Source organism: Panthera tigris, chromosome E2 (assembly GCF_018350195.1).
Source record: "Panthera tigris isolate Pti1 chromosome E2, P.tigris_Pti1_mat1.1, whole genome shotgun sequence".
Classification (NCBI taxonomy): Eukaryota; Metazoa; Chordata; class Mammalia; order Carnivora; family Felidae; genus Panthera; species Panthera tigris.
The window spans coordinates 33,785,282-33,800,835 of NC_056674.1; the positions used below are offsets into that span (position 1 = coordinate 33,785,282).

The 15,554-nt window shown below is 44.7% G+C and overlaps 1 protein-coding gene across 2 annotated transcripts; it reads left to right on the forward strand.

The window, feature by feature from the left end:
* Nucleotides 1-1,232: 1,232 nt before the first annotated feature.
* On the forward strand, nucleotides 1,233-12,290 carry HERPUD1 (homocysteine inducible ER protein with ubiquitin like domain 1). 2 transcript variants are annotated; one of them, XM_007090369.2, is made up of 8 exons: nucleotides 1,233-1,478; nucleotides 4,128-4,205; nucleotides 4,292-4,366; nucleotides 5,599-5,729; nucleotides 7,789-7,911; nucleotides 8,413-8,763; nucleotides 10,135-10,240; nucleotides 11,526-12,290. In XM_007090369.2, the coding sequence occupies exons 1-8, from the start codon at nucleotides 1,326-1,328 to the stop codon at nucleotides 11,688-11,690; spliced, it is 1,182 nt and encodes a 393-aa protein (XP_007090431.2). In that variant the 5' UTR covers nucleotides 1,233-1,325; the 3' UTR covers nucleotides 11,691-12,290. The 2 variants fall into 2 exon arrangements, with proteins under 2 accessions (XP_007090431.2, XP_042824779.1); XM_042968845.1 differs by lacking the exon at nucleotides 11,526-12,290 and having other exon boundaries at nucleotides 1,258-1,478; nucleotides 8,413-8,606; nucleotides 10,135-10,214.
* The last annotated feature ends 3,264 nt before the right edge of the window (nucleotides 12,291-15,554 follow it).

Genomic DNA, 15,554 nt, shown 5'->3' on the forward strand with positions numbered 1-15,554 from the left:
CCGGGAGAATGCCATGTAACCACGAAGCCAGAGACGGGATGATGCAGCCACACACCCTAGAACTCCAAAGACTGCCTGCAAACTACCAGAAGCTAGTAGAGTGGCATTCAACAGATTCTCTCTCAAAACCTTCAGAAGGAACAAACCCTGCCCGACACCTTGATGTCCCTCTTCTGGCCTCCAGAACTGCGAGATGACATATTTCTGTCCTTCAGGGCGCCCGGTTTGTGGTACTATAGGCACCAACCAGACCAGGCTCCTCCCATTAGCCTCCTGCCCTTGTCAAGTTCCCGACACCTGCACAAACAGATGTCCAACAGGAGTGGAATAAGGATGGGGCCCGTGCAATGTCAGTTTTGTTTTTCAAGATCTTTTTTTCCTACAGAGGGGAGGGAGGGAGGGGGCCTACGTCAGAGGGGCCTTAACTAAGAACCCTCCCTGGCTTGTCTCAACTCCAATTTAAAGGAAGCATGTGTTAGTATCCTTTGAGGCGAGGCCCTCTGCAAGGGTCTCCTAGCCTAAGCTGGACTGTGGCCCGTTTGCCAGGCACAAAGGTGATTTCCCACGCTTGAGGGTGTAAGGTTCACGTCTGAGGCCACAGATGCAGTAAGTGGCAAGTGCGGCTCGGAAGCCTTTGTCCGTAGCCCCAGGAAGAATCCGCCAGGCTTCTTCCTCGCCCTGCGAAGGCCTGTGGGGCTGCCCTTCCGGGTGGGCTCGAAACGGGTCGACCCAGCCGTTCTTTGGGCTGGGGCGGCGGTAGGCGTGGGGAGGCCTCCCTAGCAGGGCTGGTTGGAGCGCCAGGGCAGGGAAAGGGGAAGTGGGTGGGCCTCGGCGGCTGGGGGTGAAAAGGGGCGGGGATTGCTGCTTTGTGAGGAAACAATTTGCAGAGGCCGCCAAATCGGCGGTCCGCCGGCCGGACCCTCCGCGAGGCACCGGCAGCAGCCCAAGCTACGTAGCACTCCGGTTCCGTCAGGGCCGAAGCGCACCCCAACATGGCCGCCAAACGGGAGTTCCGGGGCCGCGGCCGCGACTCCGGGTGACGCAACGGCGGCGGGTTGCATCAGCCCGCGCCCACGTGCTCGGCCCGTCCCTCCGCCCACGGATCCGGGCGCTGATTGGGCCACGTTAGGGCCGTGACCTCCGCCTCAGCCAATGGGAGGCAGCCACAGAGTGTTCTCGCCGCAGAGCCCTCGTGCGAGGTGCCTATAAAAGGCGCCCGAGGCGGGGGCGCGCGTCCCAGAGGCGCGTACAGTCGTTGCGGAGCGGCTGCGACGCCGCCTGCCTGGCATCTGAAGAGCGCCGCGGTAGCCCCAAGCGCCGCCGACATGGAGGTCGAGCCCGAGCCCGAACCTGAGCCCGTCACGCTCCTGGTGAAGAGTCCCAACCAGCGCCACCGCGACTTGGAGCTGAGCGGCGACCGCAGCTGGAGCGTGGGCCGCCTCAAGGCCCATCTGAGCCGCGTCTATCCCGAGCGCCCGGTGAGAGGGGCCCCCGACTCCCGCTGCCAGCGCCCACTCCCGGCCCCGCTGTCCTCACCTCAGCCCTCCTTGCGTCCGTCTCCCCTTCCCCTACAGCTTCTCTTCTCCCTTCGCCATCTCTCCCCCGACGGCTGGCCCTCACCCGCTCACCTCCCCTGGCTGGGGTCTCCCCGTTCCCTGTCCTACCGCTGTAGGCGCCGCCTCGCCTTGCCCAGTGGCCGTCACCTCCACGTCCTAGGCCACCGTCGTCTCGCCTTCCCCTGTCACCTCGCCTCCCGCTGTACCCCAGCCCCTCTCCTCGCCCCCTCCCCCCAACCTGGACCACTGCCCCGTCCCCTAGATCTGGCTTCCGGCCTTAGCCACGCCGCTGAGACAGCAGTTTGACCTTGGGTGAATTATTTCACCCTCCCAGCCTCAGTTTCCCCGAAAAGACAGGGCGACTAGGTGTTCCGCATTAGGAATGAATCCACTGGATAGAAGCGAGGACACGGAAATGGTTGGAAGTGAATTTTCTGAATGCAGCGTGTCGGTGCGGAGCGGAGGAGGCTCCCTGGGCCAGTGCTAGGGAGCCATGGTGAGCGCCCAGGGAGTGTGTACTTAAGGTCCCACGCCCAGGAGCGAGACGTGGCCTTTCCCCGCCCTGTCCACCTTCCGCCCGGGGCCCCTCCCTGCCGCGCCGGACTCCGCAGCCTTTGCCTAGTCCCAGGGAGGAGCCCCTGGCGCTTTCTGGGTAGAGTGAGTTAGAAGGGAAGCAGGCGGCAAGAGTCTTCCTGAGTCTGCGTTTTAAGACTTCGGCCCCTCAATTAGACTTCCTCGCTTTGTTTTGGTTGACACATCTGTCAACATCACCCTTAGCACCGCCCTCTCTCCCCACCACGTGATGGAGGCTGTGAGCTGGACCTTCCTGTATTTACTTTCTATTCTGTCTGATATTATGTAAGTGTCAGCAGTGTGCCTTACTGCCCACAAGTGTAAATCCCCATCAGACCAGAGAAAGCATGGGGACCCCAAAAACACTGTGAAATTGTTCCTCATTATCCGAAGAGTTGCAGTGTGTGGTAGCTCACGGGTCAGGTGGTTTTTGTTCCTGATTTGTTCAAGGTGGAATGTAGAAGTGAGTTTTCCTTCTGACTTACTCTTTTGAATTTTGTGTATTTACCTAATAAGCTTGCATTTCCTTAGCACTCACCTTGGGACCGTTTGTAGTTTCACTGCACCTGCTTCCAAGAAACTAGGTGGCCGTGTTGCTGCGAGAATGGCTGTTAGATACAGCTTGGCGTCTCTCTAGTTGCATCACTTGGTCAAAGGCAGTGTTTTGGAGGAGAGCTTCCCTTAAGGGCTTCCTTGGGTGACAAACATGACTCCTATTAAGTCTGAAGACCCAAAGTTGTAAAAGGTCTCTCAGGTGTGTACATTGGTGCTTAAAAATTATGGCTAGAGAGCACTCAGCATTTGGTTTTTAACCTGAGAAGTCTTACTTTTATAATAGTTTAACATTATTTTTTTTCAAATGAGCTTTCTAGGTAAAGGCACAGAATATCAAGTGAGCCCTTTAAAAAGGAAAACAATTTAAATTACAGGCACCTATTGATTTCAAAACCTTTACTAGTGTGGAACTCTTTAATGTAGGATCCCACCTCTGCAGTAGCATTTTACAAAATTATGTGTATGGGATTTCCCTATAAAGTCAATCAGAACAGTGGTGAACGCAGTATCCACTTCGGTTCTGTAGTTTGTTTTAGGTGCACAGTGTCAGAAAATCCTGATTTTTGCAGATAAATAGATGCGGTTATTGTTTTGATTGTTTTAAACAGTTTGCATTATAATCTCCAGCTACTTGGCAGGAGCGGCTTTATTCCAAATTTTGCAAAATTGTTTATAATGGCATTGTTTGGTGATCACTACCTACTTTGGTATGTGTCATTTGATGCCATTATTTTTAAGTATGGTTTTTAAAGGAATTAAAACTAGATTTTTAAAAATCAGATTTGTATGAAAGTGTGTAGAGTCCCTGTGATTTTGAAATCACTGGAATGGAGAAGCGGGTTTGGAATCTTGACTCTTCAGCAGCAGGTTGACTGTGGACAAGTCAATTTCAGACTTTTCCTCCCTTCACATAGGGATACTAAATCTCACAGGGTTATATGAAATGGTACCTACACACCATCTTCTCTATAACTGCATTTGTATTTTGGGAAGTCTCTTTGAGAGCTTAATTTAGAATTGCCTTATGTTATCTCAGGACAGTACGAGGTGGTTTTGGTGAAGGCTGACCTTGGTTGGGAGTACTTTGACTGTTGTGTGAGACCAAACCAGGTTTTGAACTTAGGCTGTAGGATCCCCAAAAAAATTTGTGTTTTTAGTGGCAGAAAGGAATTTCCTTAGGACTTTAAAAGTCAAGTAGTTCGCCGTAGGTTTTGTGGACTAGAGATACTTTGCCATCCTAAATTTATTTGCATGTTAGAAATTCAAAGTTCAGCACTTTCTGAAGGAAAGGTTTGTATATGAGACTTTTGAAAAAATGTTTTCCTGTGATTCTGGGAAAAAAACACACATATTCAAGTTGTTTGTATAAAACAGTTTCTTCTGTTTTTGGGAACTTGTGTGAGCTAAGTACTGACCTGTGCTACTCTTTCTTTCCATGACAAGCGTCCAGAGGACCAGCGGTTAATTTATTCTGGGAAGCTCTTGTTGGATCACCAGTGTCTCAAGGACTTGCTTCCAAAGGTACATCATTTACACATTAACTTTTGAATGTTTAAGCACTTACAAGGTTGAATTCAGGTCGTAAAGTACCTCCTTATTACTTTTAGCAGGAAAAACGGCATGTTTTGCATCTGGTATGCAATGTGAAGGGTCCTTCAAAAGTGTCAGAGACCAGTACAAAGGTATGTCTGCTTTTTCAAGATTATAACCATCTGTGTCATTCAGACTCACATGGTAAAAATAAAGGGAGTTGGATAAAACTCTGAAGAGATTTTATTACCTTTTTATCAAGTAAAATTTTGTTTCTCCCCAGTGAGAATAAAGAATGAGAAACTTATCAATACAAGTGTGTGTTTATTATTACAGTAGTAGACTGTATGCCATTAGCGTTGTAGTAGAAGAGTAGAGTTCTACATTACTCTATCTTTTGGGACATAATTTGGCCTACAATAGCTGTGTATCCAGCTCTCTGAATTAGCAAGGCACTCAAAATGGGTTTTTATTAAATTTAGCACATAATAAATTTCTTCTAAGGAATCACTAATTTTTATAAACAGTACAAAAGTGAATATATTTCCTTTGGAAATTTTTTTTTTTTTTTTAATGTTTATTTCTGAGAGAGAGTAACAGAGCATGAGCAGGCGAGGGACAGAGAGAGAGAGAGAGAGGGAGACACAGAATCTGAAGCAGGCTTCAGGCTTTGAGCTGTCAGCACAGAGCCCTACATGGGGCTCAAACTCACGAACCACAAGATCATGACCTGAGCTGAAGTTGATGTTCAACCAATTGAGCCACCCAGGCACCCCTTCTTTGGAAATTTTCATCATGATTTATTTAATTGGATAGGAAAAGACCACAATCTCTATCAAGTGATCTCTAAAGACTTACATTTGACAGTCAAAATTGTTTATTTTTCATTTCATGGTGTTGATTTGAATATATAGTAATAATATTCTAGTGTAGTGATGGACTCTACATTAGCATTACAGCTCTACTTCCTAAAACATCTGAACATAGTATAGAACATTCTTTCCTTTAGGTTGCTGGCTGGGTTGTATTTATAAATCTTGTTGGTCAGATTTAGTTTCTTGATTTAGTAAATTTAGCACTGTAGGATCTGTAGAACATTATCAGGATGCTTTCTCACCAGTGATAACTTCATTGGAAGATTTTAATGAAACTACAGCATAGTTATTCTAGGAAAAAATACGGATTTAAAGAATATCTGTATATTGAATTTGGGTTGAACAGATTTCAGAATATTTTTTACATAACACTGCATCTATTCAATTTTGTGAAGTTCAGAGGTCGGGGTGAGGGATATAAGCCATTCACAGCAGAATAATCCTTTCAGTTTGGTTGCAGACTGTTGCATCAGATCCTTTGTTTTAATGTTCATCTTCCACTTATTTAGGTTGCCGAATCCACAGAGCAGCCTGCTGGTCTTCATCAGGGACAGTATCCTGGGGATTCCTCAGGTGATAGCTTAAGGCAAAGGGAGATTCTTCGGAACCTTTCTCCCTCTGGATGGGAGAACATCTCAAGGTGAGTGTCATGATAAAGAACCAGGTTTATACAACATGGATGTGTACCATTTGCGTCAATTTTAAGAATAAAGTGTGTTGATAGTATATAGTCGCAGAACTTAATGTACAGAATTTTGCTTTAAGGGTTTCACTTTAAAGATTTTTTATTTATTTAACTCTTCTTAATATGTAGCCTTTTAAGTACATATAAACATAGGGATGCGTGTGTTGACAACGTAGGCATCTCCCCTCCCACATGGAGATGCTTTGCATTGTGCTGACCTCATGATAGGGAATTCGTGCTGCTGCAGAGGAAACAGCTGGTGTAAGCATCTCGCAGCTGCTTTGCTGAGTGGCTTTGTGCTTTGTCTATCATAACAATGGGTGACAAAAGGTGAAAAATTGTTTAAGAAATGCTCTGCCAAGGACTGAGTTGGTGGTGCTAGAAAAAAGATCGTTTCTTTAGAGCAGTTAGAGCTCTAGACTAAATGCTCTGATGTTTGGATTTCATAACTCCTGGAACACCTTATTATGAAAGTTCTTATGAGAAAAAATCATTAACTATGAGTTGAAATTCTATAACCCCTCAATTCCCCTGCTTCCCTTTTCCTACTAGTTTTGAATACTTGATTTTGACAAGTCAGGTCTTTAGGGAATGAGGAGTTGTTTTTTTCTTCATGGAAATTTCAAATACACGCAAAAGCAGAGGGAAGTGTGCAATGAATCTCTGCATAGCCGTCCCCCAGGCCCAATAATGATGAAGGTTTTGCCATGCTTGTTTCATCTATTCCTCTTTTGCTTTTTCCTTTTGCCGTAATTCCCAGACATCATGTCAGTTCACCCCTACATACTTGAGTAAAACCATAGAGTTATCTTGTATATCTACAATGCTGTTCTCATCAGAGCTACAAAAGCACTTTGTTATGGTCTCATTTCCTTGCACTGCAACTTTTTTGAATGATCAAAACCAGTATTCTACCAAGACCTACTTGAACTGGAATACCATTTTAGAAGCACTCTGGGTAGGGAATTTGGGTAAAAGACTGTCAGCCTATATAAATTGGATAATTGGATAGAACCACTTAAAATTGCCTCCCTTATTCTGGCTATACAGCCTGAGAATTGTGGCCCGTATCTATGTGAATTTCACCTGGATAAAGCTTACCGATTTTATCCAACACGTATTTATTGAACAGTCAATACATATAACTTTGTTTAAGGATGCGAGTTAACCAGCAGAGGTGTTGACATAATCCATTCATGATCTTACCATAATTTTTATAGTTTCAGTTTTGCGAATTGCTGCCAAAGGAGTTCACTCTGTTAAGGCACACAAGGCCAAAGATGACACTCCTATGCTCTGCCCTAGGCTGTTTAAGAAACAGGAGTTTGGTGTCAAACAGGTCTCAAATCCAGCGTGCTATTTAACCAGCTCAGTGACTTTGTGCAAATCCCTTGTCTTCCCTGAGCTCTATTCAGACTCCCTTCTGTGAAATGGAGGGGATAGCCCCCTCCCCACAAGGTTGTCGGGAATCCAGTGAGGCAACAACCCAGCAGCTAGTAGAGGGCACAAGTGGTCAGAAAGCATGTATGAGTGATGCCACATATACACAGAACTCTGCCCCCCATGTAGTCAGATTTAGGGGTGGGGAGAAATGGCTGTCGGAAGAGGGAGTTTCCTTCAGGAAAGGCTTTGAGAGAGATGTGGCTTTTTAGAGCTGTCCTTTGAAGGATAAACAGTGGGTTTCGAGCTGCAGTGAGACTCAGCAAATGAAAAATGGGAGTGAGGATCCATCTAGTCTGAAAGGGTCCAGCTTGTTTATACGCCATAGAACGACATGGCATGAGAACCCAGTGCTGGCCACGGGTGCTCGTTTCTCTGTGGGGTCTGGACCATGGTAGGAGGGCTTGGGCAGCACTTTCCGTGCGTGGGTCACACGGGGGCATCGCACAGTAATCTACCATGTAGCTGTCATGGAGTTTTTGTCTCTTTGATTTGAAATCCTTGTTGTCATTTAGACTTCATTTATTCATACTAAACCAAGTCAAAACGAGTGTTTTTTAACAATGTTTCGTAGGCCTGAAGCTGCCCAGCCAGCCTTCCAAGGCTTGGGGCCTGGTTTCTCGGGCTATACTACCTACGGTTGGCTGCAGCTCTCCTGGTTCCAGCAGATCTACGCACGGCAGTACTACATGCAATAGTGAGTCCTTTCCCGTCATGCTAGGCACGCCCGGGGTTAGGAATGGAGGAAGGAGTGTACTTTCATCAGTTTCTGCAGAGCTCTGTTCTGTCTGGTTCGGTGGGTGGAGGAGAGTATAAATGATATCTGCTACCTAAATTGTGTGTTAATTCAGGAGTGTTTGTGTCTGTACCTACTTTACTTCCTTTTCAGTATGTGGTAGCTTTAAAGTTTTGCGGAAGGTTTAATTAGTTTTTTTAACACACCATACTTTTATCGTGGCCTTAATGTTTAACTCCAGATGAAATTTATGGCCGGTCTCTCTTAGGGGCAGAAGAGGCATTTATAGATATGACTGTTAGTAAAGAAATTCTTCACTAACTTAAAAGTCAGGTTTTTCATGTACCTACGGACAATTCTTAACGCAGGGTAAAAGACCCTGTGTAAATAAGATCATGAGAAGCACAGTCTTCACGGTGATTTGCTTTCAACAGTATCCGCCTCTTATCATTTTTATTTTAGTTTAGCAGCCACTGCTGCCTCAGGGGCTTTTGTCCCCTCACCAAGTGCACAAGAGATACCTGTGGTTTCTGCACCTGCTCCAGCCCCTATTCACAACCAGTTTCCAGCCGAGAACCAGCCAGCTAATCAGAACGCTGCTCCTCCAGTGGTGGTTAATCCTGGGGCAAATCAAAATTTGCGGATGAATGCACAAGGTGGCCCTATTGTGGAAGAAGATGATGAGATAAATCGAGATTGGTTGGATTGGACCTATTCAGCAGCCACGTTTTCCGTTTTTCTCAGTATCCTCTACTTCTACTCCTCCCTGAGCAGGTTCCTCATGGTCATGGGGGCCACCGTTGTTATGTACCTGTAAGCACATGATTTTGCTTTCCTTTTTTCCCTTAATACAAATTAACACTGCATGGTGACTCAAGCCAAGTACAGGTTTTTCTCTTTTTGAGCAGTCTCGGTCATTGTTAATGGAAGTGTATTTCAATAGCATATCATTCTGGCACTTTCAATCCAAGGAACTGATGGCTTGTTTGGGCACTACTGAAAACACATCAATCGTGTGTGAATGCAAGGAGAACATTCTGTTTTCTTCTAGATAAGGTACCTGCCAGGCTCATGAACCACAATAATAACGGCCGTTCTGAGGCATGGAAGGGAAAATTGATTTGTTTTGAATAAAAACATGTTTACCAAGCTGCAGCTGCTGCTTTCCAGGATAAAGGTCAGGCACTGACTGTCAGCATAGCTCTAAAGGGCCAAGGAACCTGTACAGACCTGACATTTGGCTTGTCCTTAGCTCAGAGTAGTGGTTCTCAACCAGGATGATTTTGCATCCCCAGAGTGTGACGTTTTTGATTGGCAACTAAGGGGTGGTCCTGCTGTTATCTAGTGGGTAGAGGCCAGGGATGCTGCTAAACATCCTACAGTGCATAGGACAGCCCCCCAGTAAATACCTAGCCCAATACGTCAGTAGTGCCAAAGTTAAGAAACCCTGGCACCGAGTGACATGTCCTTCTTTGTGGTCGAGATTGACAAATATTTCCTCTGTGGTGAAAAAGAATTTTTACTTAGATTTAAAAATCTTGAGAAATACCTGAATAAAATAAAAAATACTCATAAATCCAGAATTAATCATTACTAATATTTTGTCATATTTGCTTCAAAACTTGCACTTAATTGGATTTTCCAAATAAAACTTCTAGTCAGTTTAAGTTTTATAGTCTTTAGAATCATATATTTAAGTGATCAAATTTAGGTATTATTATCTTAGGTTATTACATGTAATCCCAGTCCTGCCTCTGTGTGTGTGTGTGTGTGTGTGTGTGTGTGTGTGTATTTATCCCTCCCCCATCCCCCACCCCCCATCCCCCACCCCCCATCCCCCATCCCCCATCCCCCGGTTCAGGTTTTCATGTGTAAAGTTTAGTTTGGATGAGCAAGCATTTATAGAGCACATACTGTGTGCTGTTAATGTTGCCGGGCATACAGTGATGAATAAAACATAGTCCCCATAGTGACCTTGAAGAAGCTGATGGGCAAGTGAGGAAGTCTAGGAGATGGTGTGACAGAACATCTCTGCAGATCTGCCCGCTGTGAGCTTATAGTCAGAGCACTGCTCTGATTGGAGGAGGGGAGCAAGGGGAACGTTACCTGATCAAGAAGACTCAAATTCTTGAGTAAATTTCACTGTGATTAGCTAAGATGAGCTTTTATGTGCTTCCTTTGAAGGCATCATGTTGGATGGTTTCCATTTAGACAGAGGCCAGTTCAGAACTTCCCCAATGATGGTCCTCCTCATGAAGCTGTAAATCAGGACCCCAACAATAACTTACAGGTAAGGAACTCCCATTGGAGTCCAGCAAGCTTGATGTGAAGTGCCGGGCTCTCAAATCCTTAACCTTTAGATATTTAGCCTCATGGTTTACCATTTCATTAGGCGGAAGTTTCAAGATTTTTTCAAATTGATTCTTAGAGCAGTAGCTATTGTTTTTTTTAATGCTTATTTTGGAGGGAGAGACTGAGCATGAGTGGGGGAGGGGCAGAGAGAGAGAGGGAGACACAAAATCTGAAGCAGGCTCCAGGCCCTGAGCTGTCAGCACAGAGCCTGACATGGGGCTCGAACCCACAGACTGTGAGATCATGACCTGAGCCCAAGTTGGACGCTTAACTGACTGAGCCACCCAGGTGCCCCGAGCAGTAGCTATTTTTAAAAAACATTGAATGTGCCATAAAATCCATCAGGTATTTTTTGGCATTTTGCAGTTTGCATTTTGGCATATGTAAATAATGGTTTTTTTAGCACACTGTTTTTGAGTGTTCAGTGGTCTGTAACAATGTGTTCTACCATGGAAACTGCTATTAGATAATTTTTTTTTTATTAAAAAAATTTGATGTTTATTTCTAAGAGAGAGAGAGAGAATAAGAATGAGAATGGGTGGGGGAGGGGCAGGGAGAGAGGGAGATATAGAATCCAAAGCAGGCTCCAGGCTCTGAGCTGTCAGCACAACCCAACACGGGGCCCAGACTCACAAACCATGAGATCATGACCTGAGCTGAAGTTGAACGCTTAACTGGCTAAGCCACCCAGGCACCCCAGCTAATGGATAGTTAATCTAATTAAGGATTAAGAATATAAGCATGTCTCACAGAATAGATGTCCTGGAGAACTTCCCTAGATTTATAAAGCAGTTTAATGCATAATCCTAAAGGAATTCTTTTATATTATTAATTATCACCCTACTATTACCATTTTTATAATATAAATTATCACCTTGGGTTTCTATTTTTGTTTCTTAACTCAGAATACTGCCAAAATTAGAATATTCATAGTTAATGAAGTGGTTAACTTAATTCATGAGTTTAATAATAAAGATGTAGTTACCTCATTTCTTTTAATGTTACTGCCAGGAACTTTCAGGACTGTGAGAACGTCACTAGCACGGTTGTGCTGTGAGGCCTGAGAACTCCATCCAGCCTAGGACACCATTCCCTGGGGTCCTGTCTGCCTGGCTGCTTTGAATATGGGGGCAGGGATTTAGTCTGCCCTCTCCTAACATTATTACATTATTTGGTATTTATCAAGGTCCTGATTGTGTTCTCATTGTATTTCATAACTGCAGGAAGGTCCCGATCCTGAAATCGAAGACCCCAACCACCTCCCTCCGGACAGGGACGTACTGGATGACGAGCAGACCAGCCCTTCATTTATGAGCACAGCCTGGCTTGTCTTCAAGACTTTCTTTGCCTCTCTTCTCCCGGAAGGTCCCCCAGCCATAGCAAACTGATGGTGCTTGCTTTCTGGCTGCTGGAGGCCTCGACAGGCGTGGACTGGATCATCTAGCTCCAGCTAGATTTCCTCACCCAGCCATGGCAGTGGCACAGAATTAGTAAAGAACCAACAAGGAGAAGGACATGCTTTTGTGGTCAAGCAAAAGCAGAAACTAAGACGTGAAGCCATGATACAAATTGATGAACAAAAATTTTGCCCAAGGCTTCTCCTGTCTTTATTCTGAAGAGCTTTAATATATACTGTATGTAGTTTAATAGGCATTGTAAGTAGAAGGCATTAGTGTCGCATGCTTATGCCTGAGGAACTTTTCAGATGTGTGTGTCTGCATGTGTGTTTGTACATAGATCTCATAGATGCAGAAATGGTTCTGCTGGTACGATTTGATTCCTGTTGGAATGTTTAAATTACACTAAGTGTACTACTTTATATAATCAATGAAATTGCTAGACATGTTTTAGCAGGACTTTTCTAGGGAAGACTTATGTATAATTGCTTTTTAAAATGCAGTGCTTTACTTTAAACCAAGGGAACTTCGCAGAGGTGAAAACCTTTGCTGGGTTTTCTGTTCAATAAAGTTTTACTATGAATGACCGTGGAAGAGACTCCTGTCATCTTAGCATTTTGCTCATGTCCCTTATCACTGGAGGGTCAATAGTTGAGTTGCTGACTTGCAAGTAATCTGAATGTTTTGCTTCTTTTTATAAAAGGACTATTTGTACCAATAAAGAATGATAAGGTAAGGCCATGAAAGTTTTAATTTACTAAGAATATACTGTGTTTGTCCCCATTCCCTGTTTCCAGCAGTACTGGCTTATATACTAACCCATCAAACTTGAATTCTCCAGATTTAAAGTTAGTAGCATTGGGGCACCTGGCTGGCTCAGTCGGTAGAGCATGTGACTTGATCTCAGGGTCGTGAATTCAAGCCCCATGTTGGACATGGAGCCTCCTTTAAAAAATTTTCTTAAAAAAGGCATTAAGTACCTTCCACCTTGACAATTCTGCGGTAGTTACACCTGCTCATATATCAGGCTTTTGTAAGCTGAGCTTGCTTTTGTGATTTTAATCTTTTAACTATTTAAGACTAATCTTAAAAGCACAGTCCTGTGTATTTTCCACACAAATAATGTTACAGGCAGAATGCTAAAGGCCTGGGCAGTGTGTTTTTGGCACACTAAATCACTTCTTATACTATGGTGTTGTGATCATTTAAATGAATCATTACTGAAAACGTTTACGTCAAATATACCTTCATTGAACAAAGCAAGATGCTGGGTAGACACAAAGGTATTTTGTGTACGGTTGTGCTTTAAAAAGCCAGTAAATATAATTGTGCCAGGAGTTAAATGGCCTGGAGTTTCAAAGAACTCTGGGCCTCCAGAGCAGAGGAGCGGCGAGAAGGCAGCCATTATGGATAAGTTATGAAGAAGGCAGGATCTGCCTGACGGAAGAACGGACTTGAGATTGCGGATTTGAGGGTTTTGCGGGTGAGGAAGTGGGTCTGAAATAATGGAAGGAATCTGAGGAGATGAAGGGTCCCAGTGAAAGCAAAAGCGCAGAGGTGAGATTTGCCGCCTCCTGCCTCAAAGCTGGATTCTTGGCATGCTTGATATTTAGTTTTGGCGATTTATGAAAGTGATCATTAGGAGTTCATACTCCAGTCTTGGGTAGAAAAGCCTGTTCATTTTCAGAGGAGGGGGCATCACCATTTGGCGAGGTGCCCATCTCCTGTTTCTAAAGGAGGTGGGGGTCAGTTTGTGACCCCTAACCTCCAGATTCCATGGGCCCAAAATAGTTCCAGGAAGATGCTCCTAAGGACAGCTGACAAGCATTCAGTTTGGCCCAAGCTGCACCAGGACAAAGTGGGGAATGTTCAGACAACAGATCAGGCTTAAGACAGCTGACAGGGATGTGGCAGAAATGTCAATGCATCCACAGCAGGTAGCTAAATGTAGTAAAATAATGTACTTCATGTCACTCAATATTTAGAAAATTACTGGTTTGGATCTCCATTATTAAGTAGCAATTAAATAGCTGAAAACCACAAACATTTCCTTATTTCCACTCAAACCGTAACAGCTTTTTGAGTTTGCATTTTCCGAGATGTGTTTTCTTGAACCTTAGTTCCGAAGGAGAAACATCGCAAAATAGATACCATGGTCAAGTAAATTTGGAAACCTCAGGTTGATCCCACTGCAGGACTTCGGGGGCCTTCAAAATGCTGACGGGCCTGAAGGGGAGGGCATATGGTCTACAGCCTGTTCCTTCCTCTGAAGGTGCCTAGGACTGAACCACGTGGCACCTTTAGGTGGGGATACTTTGCAGGACTGGGGCAAGTTTCTCCAGAAGGCTGTTTGTGCTCTAATCAATGTCCCACGTGTGGTGCTATTTCTCCCATAGCCAGGATTCATGGGTCCAGGAATCAAGGGGTAGAAATGGGAGTGATAACACCCACTATCACCCTACTGATCCATTAGCAAAAATTTTGCTTCTCTTTCCCACAGTCTTAGGTTCTGCTCCAGAGGTCTTCGTTCCTAAGAGAGAATACTCGTTTCCTAGAACTACCGTAAGAAATTCTACAAACCGGGTGGCTTACAACAAAAGACATCTATTCTCACAGTTCTGGAGGCTAGAGGTCTGACCTCAATGTGTCGGCAGGTTGCTTCCTTCTGGGGTCCCTGTGGGAGAACCTGTTCCAGGCCTTTCTCCCAGCTTCTGGTGGTTGCCAGCAATTCTTGGTGCTCCTTGGCTTGTAGCAGTGTGACTCTAATTTCTGCCTCCTTCATATGGCTTTCTTCCCTCTGTTTCTGTGTCTCTGGCTTTATATGACCTTCTTATAAGGATGCCAGTCATTGGATTTATACCTGCAAAGGCCCCTTTTCACATTTCAAAGTTCTGAATGGACATGAGCTTTGGGGGACACAGTTTAACCCACAACAGGGAGCAATGCTTCTGCTAGGAGACACAACGATGATTCCATTGAACTGGAAGCTAAGACTACCGCCTGGCCACTTTGGGGTCCTCATGCTTCTGAATCAATAGGCGTTATTCTATTGGCTGGGTGGATTGATCCTGGCTATCAGGAAGAAATTAGGCTGTTACCGTACAATGAAGATAAGATTTGGGGAATACAGGAGATCCATCAGGGTGTCTTTTAGTACCATGCCCTGTGATTAAAGTCAATGGAAAGTTACAACCCAATTCAGGTAGGATTACTAATGGCCTTGACTCTTCGGGAGTGAAAGTTTGGGTCACTGCCCCTCCCCCCCACCCCCACTGCCAGGTAGAGAACCATAACCATCTGAGGTGCTCGCTGAGGACATGGAAGGAATAGTGGTAGAAGAGAGTTGCAAATACCAATTACAACCATGTGACTAGTTGTAGAAATGAAGACTGTAGCTGTCATGAATATTCCTCATATTATGTATACGTTTATACGCACATGCAAACTTGTATATTACCTATGTTTTCCTCCCTTATCTCCTTATCTTCTAACATAAGGTGAATTAATAATACCTAACGTCACATCACAGGATTTTAGTTACAGGATATCCAGGAGCAAAGTAATCATCACCCAAGGACTTGGCATCCTTTCCTGGGAAAAAGGTCAGCGTGTTTTTTGTTTTAAACACAGGAGTTGCATCACACTGAAAGCAATCATGACTCTGTTATTGTCTTTATCTGGGGGTTAAGTGTGGTTTGAGAACATGTGCGTGGGTACCGAATTGACAAAGGGTGATCTTGAGGAAGGTTAGTCTAACGTGTCAATGTGGCTAGGTCCAATTATTCAATCAACCATTAGCTAGGTGTTGCCAGTGAAGGTATTTTGCAGATGTAGATTAATATTTACAATCAGTAG

Excerpts from the sequence above, each read along its gene's own strand:
- HERPUD1 (XM_007090369.2), top strand. The coding sequence starts at position 1,326 with ATGGAGGTCGAGCCCGAGCCCGAACCTGAGCCCGTCACGCTCCTGGTG. Across the intron at positions 5,730-7,788 it reads GGATGGGAGAACATCTCAAG|GCCTGAAGCTGCCCAGCCAG; the intron begins GTGAGTGTCATG and ends AATGTTTCGTAG. Across the intron at positions 7,912-8,412 it reads CGGCAGTACTACATGCAATA|TTTAGCAGCCACTGCTGCCT; the intron begins GTGAGTCCTTTC and ends TTTTTATTTTAG.